General features: G+C 39.6%; 2 protein-coding genes across 3 annotated transcripts in view; one reads left to right on the top strand and one right to left on the bottom strand.

The window, feature by feature from the left end:
- Positions 1-90: 90 nt before the first annotated feature.
- Positions 91-1,257, top strand: ptrh2 (peptidyl-tRNA hydrolase 2). The gene has a single exon (XM_037978913.1). It carries the CDS (start codon positions 121-123, stop codon positions 634-636), a length of 516 nt encoding a protein of 171 aa, XP_037834841.1. The 5' UTR covers positions 91-120; the 3' UTR covers positions 637-1,257.
- Positions 1,258-2,840: 1,583 nt separating this feature from the next.
- Positions 2,841-15,139, bottom strand: part of cltca (clathrin, heavy chain a (Hc)) — a 32,923-nt gene continuing 20,624 nt past the window's right edge. For both annotated transcript variants that reach the window (XM_017440662.3, XM_017440663.3), the window contains 20 exons: positions 14,328-14,465; positions 14,078-14,242; positions 13,779-13,959; positions 12,637-12,800; positions 11,078-11,203; positions 10,846-10,988; positions 10,197-10,431; positions 9,953-10,075; positions 9,711-9,856; positions 9,417-9,600; positions 9,138-9,330; positions 8,683-8,840; positions 8,317-8,589; positions 7,878-8,195; positions 7,452-7,583; positions 7,245-7,355; positions 6,990-7,160; positions 6,631-6,852; positions 4,414-4,489; positions 2,841-4,120 (listed from right to left, as the gene is read on the bottom strand). In XM_017440662.3, the coding sequence (XP_017296151.1) occupies positions 3,987-4,120; positions 4,414-4,489; positions 6,631-6,852; positions 6,990-7,160; positions 7,245-7,355; positions 7,452-7,583; positions 7,878-8,195; positions 8,317-8,589; positions 8,683-8,840; positions 9,138-9,330; positions 9,417-9,600; positions 9,711-9,856; positions 9,953-10,075; positions 10,197-10,431; positions 10,846-10,988; positions 11,078-11,203; positions 12,637-12,800; positions 13,779-13,959; positions 14,078-14,242; positions 14,328-14,465 (3,393 nt within the window). In that variant the 3' untranslated portion in view covers positions 2,841-3,986. The remainder of the gene's footprint in view (positions 4,121-4,413; positions 4,490-6,630; positions 6,853-6,989; positions 7,161-7,244; positions 7,356-7,451; positions 7,584-7,877; positions 8,196-8,316; positions 8,590-8,682; positions 8,841-9,137; positions 9,331-9,416; positions 9,601-9,710; positions 9,857-9,952; positions 10,076-10,196; positions 10,432-10,845; positions 10,989-11,077; positions 11,204-12,636; positions 12,801-13,778; positions 13,960-14,077; positions 14,243-14,327; positions 14,466-15,139) is intronic.

Below are 15,139 nucleotides of genomic sequence, written 5' to 3'. Positions count from 1 at the left end.
GTGGATATATAAGGACAGTTAATTTGACTGAAACTTATTCCCTGTTTAGTTTAAACACGTGAGTATCAAGTTATAGTTTTCTATAATTTTTTTTTCTTTTTTTTTTAAAGATTTAACAGCATGGATCCTCTATATGGTCCACTGGGCCTGGGTGTCGTCGCAGGACTGAGTTGTGGACTCCTCTTTGGGTGGCACATTCGGACTCGCTTTGGCCCCACATCCCAGAGCCTGATGAAAGCGGTAGAGAATAGTGCCAGTGAAGCCAGCGTGATGGGAGAAGGAGGCGAGTTCAAGATGGTCCTGGTGGTTCGAAACGACCTGAAGATGGGCAAAGGGAAGGTTGCTGCCCAGTGCTCCCATGCTGCTGTAGCAGCATATAAGCAGGTTCAACGCAGGAACCCTGAGCTGCTCAAACAGTGGGAGTACTGCGGCCAGCCCAAGGTGGTGGTGAAGGCCCCGGATGAGGACACCCTGATTGATCTGCTGGGCCATGCCAAAGAAGCAGGGCTCACCGTGAGCCTTATTCAGGATGCAGGAAGGACACAAATTGCACCTGGCTCCCGCACTGTGCTGGGAATTGGCCCAGGCCCAGCTGATTTGATTGACAGTGTCACAGGATACTTGAAACTCTACTAGTTTCTACTTTTAACTTTAGCAACAAAGAGACACGGTCTTTGTTGCAACAATTTACAGTACAAATTTCACTGAGCTTTCATGAGTTTACTTTTCATATAACACGTGTCTCACTTCCATGCATAAATTGATTGACTTATGTGTACTAGTAATGACAAATTTGGAGGGAAAAACCATTTTACTCTGAGTAATTTAACATGAAGCCTGTTATTATAAATCTTGGGGGTTTGGCACCGTTATCTTTCTTTATCAGAATATTTCTACTTTCTAGAGTGTCTGTGAAGTTAATAGCCTTGAAAATGGGGAATGATGGAGTCATTATAGGACTTTCCAGGAAAGTATTTCACAAACTAATTTGTAGCTTAACTTAAAGGCACCAGTTGCAGCTGCATCACTGTGTGAGACATTGGTTTGTCCCTCCCATCAGAGATGCAAACAGAGGAAACAAGGACAGAATAATAGAAATAAGTAAAAATTTGAAACATTTATCAAAACTTCTGTGTCCTGGCTTAGAATTTTCTTTAATTATTATATTTAAATTATGACTTCTTCAAGACTGCATCATCTAATGTTGTTTTGTTCTTCTATCTGGCAGATGAGCATTAAAAATGTTGGACAACCCACCTACTGTATGTTTGTTTTAAATTTAGTTTTAAAAGTAGTATAAAAGAACCTTGGCATATCATTGCTCATTCAAGCATATTTTAGAGTATAAAACATTGTTGACATATTTATATTTTTAGGATTTTAATGAAAAAGAGCCATATTTCTCCAATTATAGGACTGAAAGTTGTGTACACAATGTATTTCCAGTAATTAATGTGCATAATTTCTATTATTTTTAATGTGGTTCAGAAAACTAGACAGAAAAACTGCTAAAAGTATTGTCAATTTAAATATATCTCTCAGATTCATGTCATTTTTGGTCAAAGGCTGCAGATGCCTGCAGTAGATATATTTATTAAATAGGAACTGTACAGATGTTGATGCCCAACACTTTAAACAAGGTTTGACCAGTAACTATCACAAGTAAGGTGGCATTTGAGTAAATCTGAAAGATCTCATTTATTTACCATTAAATCTGATCTCTTGTTAACCCTAACACTTTCAGATGAAAGACTATTAGTCTGATTTAAGTGAAACACCTAATTATACCAGCAGAGGGCACTTTTAAGGCACTCACGTGTTACTTGAGTCTGCAGGAATTTTTAACTGAAGGGAGTCCAGCACCTTAATCAGGAATCAGAAACTTGCAAACAACGGAATCTAGAGCCCAGTGACAGAACTTCAGATGGACCACGAGCTTCCAAGAACAGCTTTTGGCAGCACACTGACTGCTGCATACCTCAACAAATCAGAATAAAATTGGAAAGTTGATTTATTTTAGTAATTCAATTCAAAAATTAAAAATCAGATGCTGAGTTGAAATTTTCAAGCATTTATTTTGATGGTTACAGCTAATGAAAACTCAAAATTCAGTTTCTCACATAATTAGAATGTAACTAAGACCAGTAAAAAAACCTTTTTAATACAGAAATATTGTCCCACTATTAGGTAAATCCATGTACCATGTATTATTTCCACTCAGTACTTGGTCGGGGCTCCTTTTGCATGAATTCCTGCATCGATGCAGCATGACATGGAGGTCATCAGCAGCAGCAAATAACATGGCTCCTCAAATCACCAGACTGTGGAAACTTCACTCTGGACCTCCAGCAACTTGGATTCTTTGTCTCGCCACTTTTCCTCCAGATTCTTAGAGCTTCCTTTCCAAATGGAATCCAAAAGTTTCTTTCATCCGAAGAGGATGCATGAGTGAGAAGAGGATCCTTCCCCCACTTCCAGTACACATGGATGTACTTTTCAGTAGGCCAACACTTCTGCATAAAAACACTATTAGTCATCTATAATATTTAAATTTTCTGAGAAACTGAAATTTGGGTTTTCATCAGCTGTAAGGCATAATCATCAAAATTGACTGCTCTGTGGAACTAATTATTTGTATAAATAAAACTTTTTAATGATTCTAATTTGCTGAGTTTCACCTGTAGACTCCCACTTCAGAGTTCATCTTCTGTGAACATAACTGATTTAAAACATTTTGTAATGAGCATGTCAGCAGAAATGCTTCACCTCTCGTTTTGGAAGCAAAGTGCAAAAAATCTACTCATTGTTAGGAGGTAACAGTTTAAGAAATCAACACAACGTTTGACAAACAAGAAGCCTTTATTTTTAAGTGGAAACAAAACTGCTGTTTCATTCATTATTATCCTGATTATGCACAATCAAGTATCGCAAGTGCACAGTTTAAATCTAAGGTAATTTAGATAAGAATATAAGGAGTTAATGACTGATTTCCTGTATACACGCAAGCCTTTAATAAAAACTTCAAACCTCTATCTGTGTTGCAATGTTTGAGATTTGGAGGAGTACGGAAAAATGTTAAATGCAACCTACAACAGGATGAAAAGACAGTAAAAAAAAAGAAAAAGAAAAATCTTCTGCACACTCAGTAACAATGACCAAAATAATCCAAACCACAGTAAGAAGGGAGCATGGCGTATGTTACTCTCACACACACAGGTCTAAAGTCCCCCCTGAGGCAGAATGGTCCTATGTTAGAGCAGTGTGGAAAGCACATTGAAATTAGTTTGGAGACATCTGCATAGGCTTTGCTGGAAAGAAACAAACTTTCCTGTAAATCGTATATAAAAGACTTTTGGATTTTCTTTAGCATAGAGCCCTGAAGAGTGAGCGTGGGATCATGACTAATAAAACGTAGTGTTTCAGGATTGGAGGGGAGGGAGGGGGGGTCATGAAAGCAGCAGTTTGATGTTGCAAAATATAACAATAGCGGCTTTCGTGTTTGAATATACAACAATTAAATGCATTGTAAAGTCAGAAAGAAGAAGCTGCTCGCTCACACGTGGAAGGAGGTTCTACATTAAATTTTTCTCACTAAAGAGTGCAAATCAGATGCTTCACAACAGACCTTTTTTAATCTGAGAGTATCTCTGCCCACAAGCTCACCCATTGTACAGAAACCATTTCCCATTCAAATAAAACAGACATAAGAAAAAATGAATTTAGTCAATACGGAATGTGAGAAAATTAATCTTTGTGATTCAATCTTTTAATTTTTTTGACAACAGGAAAAAAAAAAACAACTTTAGTCCTTCATGACAGTTTAAAAAAAGTAAAATGTAGGGAAAAAAAAAGAAAGTTTGTCAGTATTATCCCCCTACTCCATTAGGAGGGCAGAGAGACAATAATGGTCTGGTGAAGGACTGTGAGAGACGGATGGTAGCTCCAGCCTGGATGTGGACAGATGTGGGGGTGGGGTGGGGGGGTCTTCACATGCCGTAGCCAAAGCCTGGCTGAACTGCTGGCGGAGCGAAGCCTGCAGGTGCCTGGTAGCCGTAGCCGTAAGGTTGCTGAGGGGTCACGGGCACGCTGGGGCCCGCTGTCAGCATGAGCTGAGGCGTTCCTGCAACACACACAAATACACAGCTTGTGTACAAGTTCTCCAACTTTGATGTCATATCACATTAGCATATAGTTAGAGCTGTCACATTTATTGCCTCATCTGTATAAAGAAACTTAAAAGGGTGGAGCTAAAATTAAAAGTCTGATATTTATTCTGCTATTAAAAGTTCTATGAAGCTAAAAATTCCCACAGAGGACACTAGATAACTGGAAGTGCTTTGGGAGAGAAAACAGCTGCTGCAATTGACAGAGATTACAGTAATCTGGAGACTGATGCCACTCTTAGATTGTTACCATAGACGATGGGTTGTGTCTCTGTTGCTTGCTCCTCTTCTTTTCTTACGGACTCTGAAGTTTCAAGTTTATCAACCTAAAAGATAAAAAAATAAGAACCACAATTAGAGTTAAAAACATGCTAACGTGCTGAAAAATTAGACAAGTTACAGTAAAAGTTTTAAAGGATTGACGTCTCGATCTGATAAGCACATAGAAGCCGATCCTCTGCAGTCCTGCTACAGATGGTCTGATGGATCTGAGCCCCACAGAACTGCTGCAGTTTGTCCAGGATGCTTCCAACAAACAGCCTAAAAACCTGGTGTTGTTCAACTGTCATAATATCCTTATGAAATTAACTGACTGATTTGATTTTACTCCTTAAAAGGTTGACAGTGTTTAACTAGTCAACTCCTATTGTGTTCCTGACCTTCTGTCACAAGTTCAACAGTATGCAGAGATTCTTCCAGTTTGCACTGAAAGAGTCACTGATTCATCACTCAAAACCTTTTTTGTGGCCATAAAATGCAGAATACACACACTGAGCTCAACTGATTACCCTTCACATCACAACTGAAGAATGAATCATTTTTATTGTCTTGGCTTCTTTATTTAACAGAAGAAAAAACCCCAGACACTTCAAGCAGCAAGTCAGATGCAGCGATAAGCAAAAACAATTCAATATTGGTTCCTGTAAGACAGAAAGCAGCTAGGAATGGGCATTACAAAACTACTACTCAAATTTATTATTAATTATTTGGTCATCAATCGCCCTGCCACCCCATAACCACCGTGTGACAGCCATCCACACTTAACAATGCATGAATGCATGTTAGTTTTGCACTTCACTGTTTATGTTGCTTAAAAAAAAAAAAAACTAGATATTTTTGAGAATATTGATGAGAAAATTTATCATGTTCGTCCTACCATGACCTAATGTTCACTTCTTTACAATTTAGGACTACTGTCATTTCATATTTTGTTTTTATTTTTATAAGGGATAAAGCAAAGGGAGACAGATTAGGGATGAAGTTTCCATTTAAATCCATTTAAAGAAAACTATGATGGCAAAAACAGACAAGATCACTGGGGTTTTTGGGTCAGTGTTGTGTTAAACATAGCAGCCCCGCATGGATCAGTGTGGTACTCAGAAGACTAGGTATATTAACGCCACCAGATGCTGATGGAAAAACACCAGCTGCTTATCAAAACTACAGTCACATTAACGATGCAAATTTGTTTATTTTAAACAAATATTTGAACATCTGAACATCACTGCCCATCCCTAGCAGAAGCACAAGCAAAATAAAGGTTTGCTTAATAGTGCACTTCACATTCATCAGTCTGTTCATGCTCCTTCATAAAGTAACTCTTCAGATGAAATGTTCATTTGCTGTAAACAGACAGTCCCATGCGGTGTGTTACAATGCTGGCCATAAGCTGCAGCACTGAGATGGGAGTGTGGTACTAAAAGGAGGGCGACTCTAGTGCCAGGTGCTCCCTGCAGTTCAAACACTTCAACAGGAAGTCAGGTACATCCAACAACCTGCTGCTACACAACAACAGTGTTCACTTATGCTTCCCTCTGTAACCAGCTGAGGAACAATGAGAAATGATCCTTTCGCAAAACAGAGCTTTGTATGATGCAGTCACACTGAGAAAATGCACTTTTAGCTTATAGGTTATTCATATTTGTTTTAAGGAAAAAAATTAATAACCTTGTCATTAACTCCAAAACATGAAGCAATTGAAGTTGAAGGTATTGCTGTAAGTGCATTTTCTCCAAAAATCTCTCTTATCCATGCAACAAACCTCTAGTTATACTGTAAGGCTTTTTCAGAAGCCATATGCCTGGAACCATTCTGCAAACTATATCAGCCTGTCTGATGAACTGGCAACCATGTTCATTTCAAAACTATAATATGTGTTAAAGCTAAAACCATGCACACCCAGGGCAGCAACTTCCCATGGTAAATACAGGATCAGAAACAGAGCTTTTCATTTTCACGTGTTCGTTAAGAGCATCAACCTGGAGGAGAAAAAGTGTAGCACAGGAGATAATTTCCTTATGAAGAACAGTGGGAGAGGAACACTGCAGAACTAAAGTGTGACTTTCATTCGTACTTGACAGTTTGCATTAGATTAGTTACTTTACAAATGTATGTTCACATCTGGAAAACGTGTGTGTGTGAGCATAACTGTGCCTATTTAGCTCCAGCATGAAAAGAGCTGACCTACCTTGCTGAGGTACTCCCTCATGACCTGAATGAAGTATGGCATAGAGAAGTCCATAATGTTGTGTCTCCAGGCGGTCTCCAGCACCACATCGGGCCGCAGCAGGTCATAGCAAGCGAAAAGGCAGGCAGCAAAACACTCCTTCTTGTTCTCCTGTAGGAACCAGGCGAGGAGCTCCTCTGCCAGCTCTGTGTCTTTGGACTCTGAAGCATACTGCATGGCATCCTGCAGCGATGACAACATGGACAAGCTCGAGAACTATCACTTTGTGAAGTGTTGATGCTTCATATCACTTCTTTTCACACAGTCACTTTATTCTCAATCATGCCAGTATAAAGCATTAACTAACAACAAAAAAGTACCTTATAGAGCTTGTCTTTCTTGCAAAGCTCCACACTTTGTTTCCAGCGGTTGTTGCCTTTGAAGAGGTAAGCAGCGATTCGTCTGAACTCAATCAGCTCATGTTTCTCCATGCGTTGGGCCAGCAAAATGTTGTCAAAGTTGTCGTAAGCATCTATTGATGTCCTCAGTGCCTGGCACGGGTGACATAAATATCAAATTAAGGCAATATTTTCCAAATATAAAAATTACAACACAGTAATGTCAACAGTGCTCACCTGATAGTCCTCTTCTGTGATGAAGAGGTTGTTAAGTGCTTCATTGACTGATTTGTTGTTATGGTTCTGTACTGACCGTAGGTAGGGTTTGACCAGAGGCAGCTGTTTTACCTGGCAACAAACAAGTTCGGTGAAAATCCCAATTGAAACTAGAAAATGCGTGTATTTTTGTTCAGCTCTTTTATTTTTAGAGAAATTCAAGCGAACCTTGCTGAAGTAGTTGACAGCACGTGAGTGGTCCAGTCTGGGAGAGAGAACCATGAGCAAATCGTTCAGTAACAAAGGCTTGAACTCCAGGTAGAACTGGACGGCCTTGTAGTACAGCTCCACATTGGCCACCTGAACGCAGAACGACAGGGTTAAATTACAGCAATAATAAATTTTATAAATAAAAATATATAATTCCCACTAGATTAACAGATTCAACATAAATTGACCCTTGCTGATGACAATTTCTCAGTAGTGTTGCTAAAACAGAAGACTTTTATTATTCAGTTATTAGAGTAAAAGATAAAATAAAACAAACCCTAACACTCATTAAGTTCTCTGTAAATTGTTGAATCATTGCCTTATTAAATGGTGCTCTTAAAATAGAAAGAGGTATCTTTGCTTTTCCATCTGATCAAACCGTACTTTGGTGATGATATCTTTAAACTGGCCCTCCTTCCAAGCATCTGTTGGATGATTCATCATGGTAATGATGGCATTGTCAAACTCCTCATACTTGTCGTACAGGAAGACCAACTCGGCCCACAGATGGGCCTGCTCTGCTGCCCGCAGGACCTTTGGGATGTTAACTCTGGACCAGAAGAGCTCCAGGTGCTCCCTCATCTTCTGGGGTTTGAACTTGGAGTAAAGGATGGCCAACTCCGTGAACATTCCCATGTGAGCCCGCTCCAGGCCCAGAGCGGCCTCCAGCATGGTGATCAACTCCTCAAAGTAGCCGCGGTCCTGGGGAAGAAGGATGAGGAGGACGTGAGATACATCCGTTTGTGTGAGCGCCAAATTCTTACAAAATATCTAAATATTATGTAGCTCTATTTGTTTTACAAGATTGTTTCAATTAACCTACTTGATAATAGTTGATCAGCTCCTCCAGCTCATCAGCGTGAACCACTATGTGGAGACCGCACATCTGGGCGAGTCTGAACTCCTGCCCATCCACACATGCGAAGCACACCTCCTTCCAGGTGCGGGTGCTGTTGGCTTTACGGGCGCCATCTACAGCAGCCTGGTACTCTCCAAGGTGCACCAGAGTGGAAGCCAGTCGACCAAAGTTGGAGACATTGTTGTACAGCAGTTTAGCTGCTTCGTACATTTTTTCGTCATAGCAACGGTCACCAACCTAAAAAACAAAGGGGGAGCAGCATATTGAAGATGCATTGTTTCAAATTTGATTTGACATTTAGAGTTGGAGCTACATTGGAGCAGGACCAACCTGTTGGATGTGAGCATTGTTGGGTCCATTAATAAACTCTTCCAGTTCAGCCAGGCGATTGGTTTTGGCCAAAGCAAAGATCAGCTCCGTCTCCACATAGGATTCACGAGCCTTCTTACGAGCCATCTGGAGGAACTTGACCAAGTCCTCCCAGTTTCCTAGGAAACAACACGGATCATTTTTAAAAAACTATATTAGAGATGTTTTTTTCTTCTGCTGATTGTGTGCACTTTCAGTAAACACTACACTGGACACCAACTTCTACAACTCATTTTTACTCTATGACAAAAGTCGAAGTCCACAGCACACCTGAAATGATTAATTGCTTTTAATTAGACTGCAATTGAAGAAAACCAGTTCCTTAGTTGGCAAAAATGGGTCTACATTACTTCACACAATTTATGAAACAACTTCTGATCCAAATCTTTTTTTTTCTAACTGAAGCTCAGCCTTACCACTCTTATCAGCTGCCTGCACCACCTCCATGTATGCAGAGGGGTCATCAGCTTTGATGTAGGAGTCAATAGCTTCCTTGACCAGCTCTTTCTGTAGCTGAGCCTTGGCCAGCTGGCTCCACACAGCTGGTTCATTGCAGCGTTCTGCAAACTCATAGGCCCGGTCCAGGTTACCAATATGCTCAATTAGCACCTAAGAAAATAATAATAAAAAACAGCAATCTTCAGTCTTCTTCAGTCAATAAGGCAATAGTATAAGTGCTGAAAGTAATGACAGACCTGCACAGCAGAGGTGTTGACGTCAAACTTTTTAAAGATGGCAAAGGCCTCCTCATAGAGCTCATTGCTGATGGCGATGTTAGCAATATCAGGAGCGTCATAATTGTCCAGTCTGCTGATGTACTCCATCACCCGAGTGTGGTCAGCTTTGATTGCTGTCAAGATCAGCAAGTTCTGCAGATTTCTAAAGTAGATTGAAGACAGCCACTGAGCACACTCACCCTCAGATTATGCATGTAATTCAGAAATGACAACAAGGTAATGGCAAGAGAGCACCATGTTTCTATTAAACACCTGTGTTCACTGAAGACTGAGTTGTCCAACACAATCTTCTCCAACAGCTCAATGAGCTCATTGGGCAAGTCAGCAGTCATGAAAGCTTTGACAGTGACGGATACCTCCTCTGGATCTTGAGTTTCTGACAGTGCTGTTTGCACCACCTGAAATCACAAACAAAGAGGGGGGAAAAAGAAATCTTAGAGAAACAGAAGGCAAACGTACTGATTAAGATGCAGCGTCACATTTTTCAACTGTACCTGATCAATGAGTGGTCGCCTGAAGGGATTGCTCTCGAGCAGGACACTGGCCCACAGCTCAGGATCCTTGCGTCGGACTAGATAGCGAGACAAGCTCTTGAAGAGGGAGTTCTCATTGCAAACCTGATGGGATAAAGACAAATATTACAATGCTTCCTGTTAGAAAGAAGATTGCTGAACCCATAACCACAAGTTTAAGTCGATCAAAACAAAAGCAGAAACCAGGAAAACTTATTTTCCTCACATTGATTAGTTCCTGGTCGCACTGTCCACGCTCGTAGGCCACGCAGGCCAGATGAGGGTCTCTCTTCTCGCAGTACTTTCCCACCACTCGACTGTCATAGTAAGGATTTTCCCGCAGGAAGCGTTCAGGGTTGTTGTTGCTGTCAATGTAGATCTTTGCCAGGGCATTGTGGGTAGCAGGTTCTTCACAGCCTTCATGGATGCGAGACTCCAGCCAGGGCAGCAACAGCTTCAGCCTGAGACATAAATGAAAGTAAAGATTTCCACACTAGATTTTTCAATACAAGTTAGGCAAAATATGATGTTCATTTTAGTATCTGGATAGGTCTACCTCTGCTCCTTTGAAAGTGGAATCTTAAAAATACTATATACTATATATATATGCTATATACTAATATAAACTAAATGTTACTTAGTTTCTTAAATGACAGAAACTGACAATTGTAGAAGAATTATCCAAATGTCAGATATTCAGTGTTATGATAGCAACCATTTTATGCTGCAAAGAAAGCTGCAATTACAGTTGCCTTACTATTAAATGAAATTTTAAATTACATTATTAAACTCCTGATTCTTTTTCTTTTTTATTATTATTTATTTATTTATTTTTTTTTTTGGGGGGGGGGGGCATTGATGGAAAGGTACAGCACCTGTTCCTCTTTTCCACCTCGGCAACCAGTTCATCAGTAGAGAACTGCCCTCTGACAACTAAGATCAGACTCTTGATGACATCCTCAGTGCAGTCCACATCCAAGAGACCACCGACTACAACAGGCAGACGACTAGGATTCACCTAAAACAAAGACTTGACTGTAAATATCTCTTATCTGTACAGAAATGATATATTCTAGTATTACTGCAAGGGTCTGCAATAATTCTTACCTTCTGAACATAAATCTCAATGTACTTCTGCAGGTTGTTGCGGTACAGGTAGAGGACCAGGTCATGGACGAAATCAAAACGATCACAAACAATGATGAGGGGCAGTTGGTCGGTGAGTTTGGCTTCCTGTGTGTCACAGAGAGAGGAGGGGGGAAAGTGTCAGACACCATAATTAGCAGGAAACTGTCTTAAAAAATCCACTCATTCCAACCTGGCCTAACAAAGTTGATCTTTCACTCTTAAAAAAAATTACTTTTTAATAGAAACATAAAATATTGATGTACCAATCAACAAAAAATAAGTAGTTTTACAGCAATACATAAAAAAATATTACGTGTTAACAGGCAGAGATTGTTATTAGATCATTAGGGGGCAGCAGTGACCACCAGACTGACTCTACACAATGAACTGGTGCTTTGACACTGCTGCCATCCATAGGATCAACAAACTGGGATTGAGCACCAAGTCACTAATATTCAGGAACATGCTGCACTGACTACAACCTCTTATTACAAGACTACAAACACACACAGGCACAGACTATACAAGGACAGCTTGATAACTAGGTTGAACACCTGCTAACTACATACAAACATTGAATGAATGACTATAACTATACAAAACTCATCTAGAACTGTCTGTACCCAAGTAGTGTATGGACTGTGTATAAACATACACTCCTCCATACAAATCCCAGTTACAATCCTGTTTTAAAGTGAAGGACACAAGGAAGGAGGGGAAAATAATAGGATCCTGTGCTGTGTGGAAGGACAAATTTACCTGATACAAGTCCTGTCATTCCAAAAAGGAAAAGAATAAAAAATATTTTACTCCCATCAGGATTGCTACTTGAACATTTATAATCAGTAAAAACAAACTGCTAAGGGTCATTTAGTGATACTAATGGATTTCTTATTTATTAAACCAGACAAAAATGTAAATATGTCAAGCATTAAGTGTAAATTATCATGTCAGCTCTTTTGAAGTGGGGTTCTGTGGAAAAGTTATGGACAGTTCAATTTTGCATTACATAGTTATTTTTATAGAATTCAATGATAATTTTCAGCAGCTGATAGTTGTAAAATGTCCAGTAAGAATTTCAAAATATTTCTGCCAGAATAACCATGTAATGCAAAAGTGGCAATAATGTAAAGATTTAGTAAAGAAATAGTGTTAGCATGAACTTTAATCATTTATTTTAGATTGGAGTTGTTTTAAGACAACTGCAATCTATTTTGGTTTTGGCAACGCTTGACCTAGCAGGTATTTCAACAATCAGATCAAAGTTAAATAATTTCTCCAAACTAAGGTTGTTCAAAGAGCAGTAGGGGAAAAATATTCTTAAACTTTCTGCAGAAATTTTTAAAGATATGAACTATTGCTTTAAGAAAAGTGAAATTATAAAAGGAAGCAGAAATAAACTAATAATTACAAAATAACATTACTTGGAAAACTTTGTCTTTACACTAACAACAAAAAGCAAACAACAGACGCACACAAAATTAAAAAAATTATTTTGTGGTTTAGGTTCCAAGAGAAAAATGTATGTGTTGCTTTACTTTGAGGAAGTTCTTGACTCGCTCAGGGTCGTAGCAGTTGCTCTCTCTGCAGATCCTCTCCACTTCTTTGATCTGGCCTGTCTTGCAGGCAGCCTGAATGTATTTGAAGTGAACTTCAGGATCCTGACTGAAGTTCACAATAGAGCCCAGGAAGTAGAACAACCCTGAGGAATCAAGAAATGTATACACATCACTGAACATCATTAGCATTAAACAAACCAAAACTAATGAGGGGATTATGAATACAGTAATACGTCCTAAAAAAAAAAAACTGGTCCTAAATTGGCATTCCCAAAAAAAGAACTGTATTAGTTCCTGTCCAGGCCGTTACCATCAATATATTGATTGCACAGCCTTGATGTCTAATCCATTAGTTGGATTTCATCTATTACGGCACATGGGCAGGAGGGAATACCAGCATAAATGAAACTGAGAAACAAGTTACACACTACTCTGAATCTAGACTGAAAGAATGATGTAGAAGCTTTCCAGAAGGCAGGTCCTTAAGTTCAGTTTCGAAAATTCTTAACCTGTTAAGTTTCTGATCATTACTGTCTCCCAAGCTAGTATCTGACTGAAATGGAACAGGGAAAGAAAAAATTTGGATGAAATATCTGTAAAAGTAAATACCTGTCTCATGTCACGAGGACACTGTACAAAAGAAAAATTAAAAAAATCTATTTGAGCAGCTGTTTTAAGTTCACAAAGTTTAACCGATTGCTGGCGATAACTTGCTCTTCAGTCTCTACTTTGTGACGTGTCATACCAAACTTTCCTTTTTTAACCTCCCACTTGTGTGCACAGACACGTTAAAAAAGCCAAGATTTGAGTCCTTGGAATCTCAATTCAGCCCTATTATGTGAACTGTTGTAAGATGCATTATATAAGACATTACACTGTTATGACATACTGGAGACGTCAAGGCATCTGGTGAAATTGTGCAAGACATGAAATTTAGCAGTACACCTAAAAAAAGGGCACTTTTATAGAGATGGAATAAGGCTCTGCATCTTGACTATGGACGTAATAACTATGAATGGCTCCAACATTACAGTGGTGTCAGTTATGTAATGTGACTATTGTTATTGATTAGACTGTACTCTAATCATGTAAACATGACAGTAATTAGGATGAGACCTCACCTTCAAAGCTCTTGAAGGACTCAAATATTTCAGTGAGAGCTTGTGTGGTCAGCTGTTCATGGTACTTGGAAGCCACCTGGACACAGATCTGCAGGTTCTGACGGATGTTGGCTGAGAGCATGGCCCTGAGGCATTCCATTGAGTCTTCTACTGACAGTGAGCCGAAGTAGTTCACCAGCCACTGGAGGAGGGGGAGAACACATTCTTAGATCTAAAGTGTGTTCTGTAATCAGCAATGCTATGTTGAGAAAAATAAAGGAAAATAGATTTTAGTTGCCCCAATAAGTACTAAAGCCTACCTCTGGGTTGAGAAGGTGTGTGTGCACCACAGCACGCTTGATGTCATACAGGTCTGTGTAGTGCTCCAGTGCTCTTTGAAGGAGTCCAGCCTTCTCACACAGCTGGGCAATGTGGGCACGATCATAGTTGGTGAACATTTGGTTGCCCAGGATAGCATCAGCAACCTACAACCAAAACAAAAAAGTTAGAATAATAATCCTCCCAGCATAGCTGACTTTGATTTAACCAAACACATCTAGACTGGTCCACCTGTGGGGCATGCATGAGGTTCATCTCCAAGAGACGGGTCTGTAGTGGCCCCTCTGAGGGCCTGTTGTTCTTTAGAGCATCAAGGAGAAAAGAGGTGCACTGCTGGATCAGGTTGTACTCCATGAATACATCCACAATCTGAGGTGATACAGACACAAAGGTGATTTGTTAAAAACGTCAGACAAAAATAAGTTTGAGAAACAAAAAAACCCAAACTAATATGTGTGAAAATCCTTATATCAAATAGTAACATTTCACTATTAAAATGAGGGGGGAAAACAACTGAAAATAATCCAGTTACCTTACTGACAAAACACGTTGGTTTAGGTACATAGCTTTGTGAAAGTTGCCGGGGGAATCCCATCAATCAAAAGCAAAAGTAAGCAACTTTAAAGTGAACCAAGCCCCAATTCTGGTAATGTTTTCATGCATTTCCATTCCGACCTTTCACTGCAAATGCAGTAAATCCTACAAACCAATCTCATAACTTTCATGACAGCGGAGAAATTAAGACATTTTTTGTTGTCGTTGTTGATTATTTGAACAGGATTCAGAACTGATGACAAGTTCCTCTCACCATGACCTTAACAAGAGTTTAGGTTGGCACATTAGTGTCAATAACAATGCTAAAGTTAATCCAAAGGACACAGGCCTCACACCTGTCGCTCTTTGATACGGGCTGTTAGGTCCCTTTATGACCGGTGTCAGAGCTTGGTCCGCATTGCCGACAGTAAGTCGGACTCGTTTCCGGTGAGAGTTGGACTCCGCCAAGGTTGCCCTTTGTCACCGATTCTGTTCATAACGTTTATGGA

The sequence above is a fragment of the Kryptolebias marmoratus genome, linkage group LG13 (genome assembly GCF_001649575.2).
Source record: "Kryptolebias marmoratus isolate JLee-2015 linkage group LG13, ASM164957v2, whole genome shotgun sequence".
In the NCBI taxonomy this organism is placed as follows: domain Eukaryota; kingdom Metazoa; phylum Chordata; class Actinopteri; order Cyprinodontiformes; family Rivulidae; genus Kryptolebias; species Kryptolebias marmoratus.
This window is presented reverse-complemented; position numbering and strand designations above follow the sequence as displayed.

Coding starts and splice junctions, on each gene's coding strand:
- ptrh2 (XM_037978913.1), top strand. CDS start 121: ATGGATCCTCTATATGGTCCACTGGGCCTGGGTGTCGTCGCAGGACTG.